The sequence below is a fragment of the Lolium rigidum genome, chromosome 6 (genome assembly GCF_022539505.1).
Source record: "Lolium rigidum isolate FL_2022 chromosome 6, APGP_CSIRO_Lrig_0.1, whole genome shotgun sequence".
Lineage (NCBI taxonomy): Eukaryota > Viridiplantae > Streptophyta > Magnoliopsida > Poales > Poaceae > Lolium > Lolium rigidum.
The window spans coordinates 180,294,016-180,301,885 of NC_061513.1; the positions used below are offsets into that span (position 1 = coordinate 180,294,016).

Consider the following 7,870-nt stretch of genomic DNA (forward strand, 5'->3'; position numbering starts at 1 on the left):
CTCCTCGCAAATGGCGACGCTGGCTGCGGGCGGCAGAATTCTGGTACAATTCAAGTCACCATGCTTCTCTGTCTTTTTCTCCTTTTAAAGCTCTCTCCGGCCGTGAGCCGAATCCGGGATTGATGGTGCATTGGGGTGATCAAGGAAACACCTCAGAGGATTTTGATTGGGCAGCTCATACTGCACAATTGCGCGCGCAACTGGCTCGTGCTCAAGAGCGATTCAAGAAGGCTGATAGACATCGCACAGAGCGCTCGTTCAAGGTGGGTGATCAGGTATTGGGCAAGCTGCAGCCATACGCTCAATCATCAGTGGCAAATCGTCCATGTCGTAAGTTGGCATACAAGTATTTTGGGCCTTTTCCAGTGGAACAGAAGATTGGAAATTTGGCATACAAACTGATGTTGCCAGCGGATGCACGGGTACATCCAGTGTTTCATGTTTCTCAACTCAAGCCATTTACACCAAACTACACTCCAGTGTTCGGAGAGCTTGCTCATCCTCCTGACATAACAGCTGCTGATCTGTCACCAATAGCTATTCTGGATCGCCGTTTGAGGAAGGAAGCAAACATACCAGTGGTGCAAGTACTGATTAATCATTCACCTGAAGCAGCAATATGGGAGGAATATGACGTGCTTCGCCATCGATACCCTACTGCAGGCATTTGGGAGGAAGTTTCATCTCAAGAGGAGGCCATTGTCACAGATGCCCCTGACTAAACGTCGACAGTTTTGTCAGTGACATTGTGTCAAGAAAGTGCAAGGAGTTAGTATGGGCCCTGGGCTGTTTGTTGTCTTCTGCCGCTTGTGGCAGTCATGTGTGCGTGAGTCTGGGAGTTAAATACCTGAACCTGTACCAGAACTGGTTATCGAATGAATAGAAGGCTGAAGCGTATTCTCATCCTCTACCTCTCGCTCTCACCTCCTTGCTTGCTCCTCTCACCCTAGAGTTCAAATACTCTCCAATTCCTGGTTAGATTGGATTATATCGAGATCTAGTCGTGACAGACATCAGCTGTCCCATAAATAATATTTCTGTCAGAGGCCAGCAAAAATGAAAAGGCGAACTCTAGTTACTATCAAGTTTATTAATCAGTTATCTAGAGCCTCATTTGATTCCATTTTTTGTTCATTGGTATTGCCAGGTTAACATGAACATCTTTTTGTAGTTCGTTTTGGCAAGACTTTCCAAGTTTTTTTTTTCCCTGATAGAGCATGTGGAAGTCAAAGCATTTTCATTCAGCTTGTTCCCACAAAAGAAAAAGAACTTCGGTGTATCCTTCATTAACATCATGCAATATTAACCAATGGTTATTACACTTCTTGATACATGAAGCCTTTAAAATAAATTTAATCATTCTTTGATTCACACAAATAGGATCAAATCCATCTGTGATAAGAATTACACAAAATAAAACATTCTTTTGCATCCATCATCATCAAGGTCAAACCCAAAATCGAATAACTTTGAAGTGAACAAACAACTGCAAACTGTACACCATCCATAGCCCCCATCCAGACAATCCAGTTTTGAAGAAAATAAAATGATTGATAAATCCTGCAGCTGACCTGCCACACAAGCCTAGTCTTTCTTCTTGTCAGCTGGGGAGCAGAACCTCTCAAAGAGCTTGGCGAAGAATCCAACGAGATCCATTCGGTTCTTGGGGTTGTCTTTCTCCACCTCGCGATTTACTTCCTCAGGCTTGTCTCCTTCTGCTGGAGTTTCAGTTTCAGCAGCGGTCTCAGCTGGAACCTCAGTTTCATCTCTGGCTGTTTCATGCGGCTGCGCAGCTGCGACAATAGTCTGAATCTCTTCCACAGCCTGCTCTAGGATGTTTGACTCTTTGGTCTTGTCGACCGAGGTCTCGCCTTCTTCGGTCTTCTCCTCAGCCTCAGTTTCTTTCTCTTTGGATTCTGTATGCATCGAAGATGGTTCAAATTGTAGAAACATGATGATCAGGTTGCAAATAATCTGAGGGTGGACAAAACAATGCTTCCTTGTTTGTCTCCTAATTGCAGAAAAGTGATATGCTAGATCAAAACTTTTTACCATGTTTGCCCAGATGTAGAACGTCAGCAACTTTTTCCAGCACTTCTGGGTGACTCTTCACCTTGTCAAGGACTGAGTGGACCTTTTCCATCACATCTGGGTTACTTTTCACCTTGTCCAGCATCGAATTGAAAGCATCCATGTCCTCCTTTCCTTGTTCTTCTTCACTTCCTTGACCTTTAGAAATTGACAAAAATACGTTTCAGAACTATAGTTGGCAGTTCAATTCAGAGGCATCAAAACTATGCTAGAAAACTCCTCATGCCATCAAGAAACTGGAAAGCACATTTTCGCATATGGAACTTAATACCAGTAGTTAAAGAAAAAACTTGCAGACTTTGATAAATCCAATCACTCAACTTTTGGGTATCAAATATCGATATGTCCGGAACATAAGAACCAGATAAACAAGAATTGAAGTTGGCAGTGACTGGACCAGAATTCAGACATCGGTAGTAAACGCAGTAAGGAATACGATCATAGAAACACATGGCAGCTAAGCAACGTAAGGAATCTGATTATAGACACATATGAAAGCTATAACGAATGGCAAAGCATAATTAACAAGAGTTCCCCAGTTTTTTTAAGGAAGTAGGAAAAATCTGATCAACCTTGAAAGGGAAGGATTAAGTTCCTTTCGAAGAACAACAAGAGGTTGGCAATCCCTTACAAAATCATGCGCACAAAGCAAAGAATGAAGAGATCCGGAGACAGAGGCTCGGAAGAAAAAGTTCTCCTATCTTATCCGTAATACTGGTTAAATCAAACTACAGAGGAAGAAGAGACCTTACCAGTTGGAACCTTCGGATTTGGTGGAAAGCTAAGGTTGCAATAAATGGGGAAAGCAAAGCAGAAGGAATCCTAAAGGGACAAGCTTATAATCTGCACGAGAGGCTGAAGAACTATGGATTGTTGTTTGGTTTGGATCTGTGACTAAGGGCTCTAACGGAGCTCCTTGATCTAGATGAAGAGAATCAGGCTGACGTTCAGGCACTATAAGTAGAGACTGCCGAAGCATGATACAAGAGCTGCTGTACATGGTAGTGGTAGGGCAGTGCAGGAGGGTGACAGCTAGATATAATACACACTGGCAACCTGCAAACATTGATTGTAGTTGGTGGAAGAAGATTTTGCGTTACTGCATGCACGATAAAGAGTTTTTGTGGTCATACAGACTGTTTTCTTAGTATTTTTTTATTTGGTTTACTTGATCAACGATATCAGAAAGAAGAATATACGACATTACAGTTGGATCCTGTGTTATTTAGCAGTTTGTTTTTTACTCCTGGCTGGACTAATTGCGTTAAATTAAGGGTTTGCTGTACAATATGCGTCTGTGTCAATGTCAACTAACCATCTGGCACATGGAGGCCAGCTAGAAGGACACACGAACATGATGCCTGAGCTGTAACTGACGAAGCTCTTCGTCAGAATAAGATAGGAAAGCTATAGCTGGGTATGGGCAGCCCGACCCAGCCCAAAAATCTCAAACCGGCCCGGGTCAAGATTGCATGTCAGGCTGGGCTCGGGCCTGAATTTTGAGCCTGATGGTCGGGCCGGGCCCAGACCTCCAAAATGCGCAATTTAGGCATGAGTTGGGACGGGCCGGGTTTTCCCATGTTTTGGGCTGGGCTTGGGCCTGATTTCTAGGCCCGATGGTCAGCCTGGGCCAGGCTCGGGCCTGAATTTTGAGCCTGGTGGTCGGCCGGGCCCAGGCCTCCAAAATGCGTGATTTAGGCAGGAGTTGGGACGGGCCGGGTTTTCCCGTTTTGGGTTGGGCTCGGGCCTGATTTCAGGCCCAAACAGTCAGCCTGGGCCAGGCTCGGCCCTGCATTTTAACTTCGGGCTTTTTCAGGCCCGGCCTGAGTTTTGCCTAGGTATAAGCATCCAACAAGTCCTCTACTTTGCTTACAATGATTTTTCTGAATATGGGATGCAGTAAAGCTAACTGTTTTAATATATAAATATATTTTTCTTTGTGATTTCAGATCATGAATGGCCCTTTATGGATAAAAACAAGCTGGAAAATGGTATCAGGTACATCCTAAATCACACATGCCCAGACGTCCTACATAATTATTGTGCATAAAGGTGCTTTTCCTTGGAAGTAAAGCTAAAGATAGACCACCAGAAAAAACCATGTAGCTCATGCAAGTTGTAACTATGAAATGCTGAAATCTAAACGGCAGTTTGTTGGTTGGGCCATCAAAATAGTAATCTTTAGCGGTCAGGATCATGTTATAAATCAACATGTGTTAGGCCCAGTTTCGAATCATGTGCACTCACTGACTCACACAAGAAGCCAAAAATATCACATACCTTACATTTTTTTCGATAATCAGCAGAAAAATTCACATGCCTTATTTTTTAGAACAAGCAGCAAAAATTCACATAACTTACATACTAATATTATTTCGAGAAAATTCCAAGTTAAGTTTGCCATCGCCAAATTTCAGTTAGATGGATTCTTGTAGAAGTTCAAAGAAATCATGGCATCCTAAGAAAATGGTAGGCCTAATGCGTCATATCTCAATTCAAATATGGCGATGATCCATTATCATGATCTGAACCAACCTATTCTAGGAGTATGGGTGGAATTAACTTCTGCAGACTACCTGTTATATTACCTTTTTTTTATCGATTACATGACTTGTGGATTTCCTTCAAAAGGGTATCAGAAAATAAAAGGATATCTCACCTAATCAGGAAAACTATCTAATACTGTATTACATAGACTAGTTTTATCCATCTTCTCCTTGTCAGACAAACAAGGGGCACTGTGCACACTATGCAATTTGTTGTTACGACTGCTGAGGCTGTCTGCCAACTGCTGCATAGTGCTAGTTTCTTCGTATCTCCTAAATGTTGATTTAAGTTCCTAACCATTTTGATCTAATTCACGGATGAAGGAGGAACTGCACTATTTAATATTATATATTTCTATCTTTGAAATGGTCACACATTGAAGGTACATAATTTTCTTTTGACGTGACTTTGAATTGAATACGATTTACCTAGTTCATTTGAACGGCTGACTTCTGAATGACCTCCAATATCCTCTTTCGCTTTCTCAAGAATGACTGAGCCCCTCTCTACGATTGTTTCAATGCCTTCCTTCACATCCTCTTGAACCTGTTCGGACCTCTCCTCCACGTCTGCCAATCAGCTTGGAATGTCAGGGTGGAGACAAATTATTAAGGTTACACATCATGGGCAGCTGTCTATTAGGACTTAGGAAAGGTAACATGGAACAATTATGGAGGCATTTAGAATTGTGAAAGATGGCATGGAAATTACTATAATAACACCATTTCAACTCTGAAACCTTCTACCTTGATTAATTATAGCTGTTAATCTACTGTTCAACTGTCGGGTTCATGTGGGAAGCAAAAGTTCCCTTGTGCTGGTCTAAAATACGAAGCTACTTTCAAAAGGAGTATTATTTATGCAGGTTATCTATTCAGAAAAAGCCTATTTTTTTGTCTCAAATGATAAAAGTTGTATTAGCAATTCCATTCTCATGTTCATTGTAAGCTTGATAGGCATTCTTGTAAACTTTTTTTTTTTCTGAAAATGGATGGAACGAGAACGACTAACCATTCTTGGCTGACCTGAAGCTTCCTGCAAGAGCACCAAGTCCCCCCTTGGTGCGATCCAACAAGTCGTTCTTCCCACGGCTACTTTTGTCCTTCTTCGGCGATGATCCATCTTTCTTTGAATTCTTCCTCTGAAAAAACATCTTGTTTTGCTTCTCCTCTTACACTACAACAGTACAACTGTTGGTTTAAAAAGTGAACAAAACATAAGCAGTCAGCCAAGAGCATATTTCCTGAAAGCTAAATGCAAAATTGTGTTGATGTGATGTATCATTAACATGGTGGATTGTCGCTGTCTCGAATCATATTCCTAAAAGCAAAATGATGCAGCTCAAGCTTGTGCCTGAGAAGATAGTACTAGACTACTAGTCCATGTTCTTCGGACAAATAGAGAAAAAAGCAGAGCACCCATTTTTTCGAAATGGGGCATCCCCAGCCTCTGAATCAATTGATGCATACAGCTTTATTTTATTAATAACTCAGCAGTACAGCATATTATCTCAGAGCACCCATTGGTTGTTCTCAAACATGGTCTCTATTGCCTAACGATGTAAATAATTGTTTTGGTCCTAGCAACTGAAATCTTAAGAGGGATACTCGAACAACAAGCGCCGGAGCTTGTCGCGGATGACGAAAAAGAGCAGAATTGCACAATAACATGAGCAGTGTATCCAGGTGAACAGGAACAGCACCTATATAAGTCATCAAGCTCATGACAGACAACAGCAACAACCCTCGCTAGAAAACAAGAGAAGAAAAATGGAAAAAGGAAGCAAGACAACAAGAAACATATGTAGAAGCATGTGGGCATGAGAATATCTTACCTACCTTCCTTGATATGATGAGAGAATGGAGAGGAGTTGCGAAAGAGAAGAGAAGAGCGACAGGGGGGATACGCAGAGGAATAATCTGCTCCTCCCTTTATGGCTTTATGTATAGAATGGAGGTATTCAGCTATTAGTCGTTGCCACATTCAAGCCTGTCGTCCTGTCGGATTCGGGTGCCCCAACCCGCAACCTTTAGCTTCAAATTCTTGGATAACTTCTCAGCATGGCCATTCCGTTTCTTTACTGAATCAACAACACGGGATTAAAAGGGAAATTTGTTTATATGGTTCCTGTGTTGACTTAACCTGCACAATCCTGTTTTATGGGCGAGGCGTGCACACAGCACAAGCGTGTCAGATTTATACAAGTAAGAAGAAAATGTAAGCTCAACTTGAAGTGCTAAACAGGAGTCTAATTGGCCTATCTTGCAGACTTGCTTTAGCGTGTACGTCGCAACGCAATAGACTTGAAACGGATAAGTTTCGACGAGTCTTCGAGGATACTACCGCGCGCTTCTCGGAAATTTAGCCTTAGTCATCAATTATTTACTCTGGATTCCATCGCTACAACCGATGAGAGCTTCAACTGACTAGGATGTTTCTTGTTTTCAGATGATTACGAAAACCTTGCATCAATCATTCAAATGCCAGAAGAATATCTAACTTGTAGCGCACCGTTAAATTTATCATCTCACTTTTTTTGCTTTAGAAATATCTTAGCAAATGTATAGTTGTTTCTTATTAATTAAGATGCACACAGTTGTACCATTAAGCCTGCAGTAATGAAGCGCTCTTTATCGTAAAAAAACAGGCTTAATGATAACTAGCAGCGATGTGGCAAAAGTGGCAGAAACAGCATGTCCTGTTATCGTGATACCAAAATCGATTACGACTGAAAGAAGAAGAATTTAAGGGCAGATAGCAGCTTGCAGCTGCCATGTCCAACGGGAGAGTTGCCGATCGATCGACCACGTGTGTTTCGGCTTGGTTCACTCAGGCATTGAACCATTACCTGTAATTGAGGACACCAAGAACGTTGACGGCGACACTCATATGGTCGGCGTGACCGGATCTTTTCCCTCGTTGTGTAGCGCACGTATACCCCATTCACCTTGGCAGTGGTTGCCGCCAACCTCCCAGACTGAAAGTTCTCCTTCCTCCCATTTAAATTTATTTCTCGCGACCATTCAGCCATCACACACACGCGCACCCAAAGGCCAAAGCCGGGTTTTGATTCTGCATCATGCATGTCATTCGATAGCTAGCAACGACTTGGTTCATCATTATTTCTCATTGTCTGGACCGAAAACACAAAATGTACCGTTGATCCTACAAGATCATAACATGTTTTTCTGTTGCACCTATACATGTAGTAGTAAGATGGTGCAGACAAGAC

General features: G+C 42.1%; 1 protein-coding gene across 7 annotated transcripts; it reads right to left on the reverse strand.

The window, feature by feature from the left end:
- Nucleotides 1-1,255: 1,255 nt before the first annotated feature.
- LOC124663267 lies at nt 1,256-6,574 on the reverse strand. Of its 7 annotated transcripts, none has more exons than XM_047200991.1 (5): nt 6,473-6,574; nt 5,650-5,814; nt 5,067-5,207; nt 2,053-2,229; nt 1,256-1,916 (listed from the first exon to the last, which is right to left on the reverse strand). In XM_047200991.1, the coding sequence occupies exons 2-5, from the start codon at nt 5,789-5,791 to the stop codon at nt 1,585-1,587; spliced, it is 792 nt and encodes a 263-aa protein (XP_047056947.1). In that variant the 5' UTR covers nt 5,792-5,814; nt 6,473-6,574; the 3' UTR covers nt 1,256-1,584. The 7 variants fall into 7 exon arrangements, with proteins under 7 accessions (XP_047056947.1, XP_047056944.1, XP_047056946.1 ...); XM_047200988.1 differs by having other exon boundaries at nt 5,650-5,828; nt 6,473-6,571; XM_047200990.1 differs by having other exon boundaries at nt 5,650-5,828; nt 6,477-6,564.
- Between the last annotated feature and the right edge of the window lie 1,296 nt (nt 6,575-7,870).

Bases quoted from the DNA above. Each gene is read 5' to 3' on its own strand.
- LOC124663267 (XM_047200991.1), bottom strand. From the start codon at position 5,791: ATGTTTTTTCAGAGGAAGAATTCAAAGAAAGATGGATCATCGCCGAAG. The intron at 2,230-5,066 runs GTAAATCGTATT...CAATTTCTAAAG, and splicing joins CAGCCGTTCAAATGAACTAG to GTCAAGGAAGTGAAGAAGAA. The intron at 1,917-2,052 runs GTAAAAAGTTTT...CGATGCATACAG, and splicing joins TCTACATCTGGGCAAACATG to AATCCAAAGAGAAAGAAACT.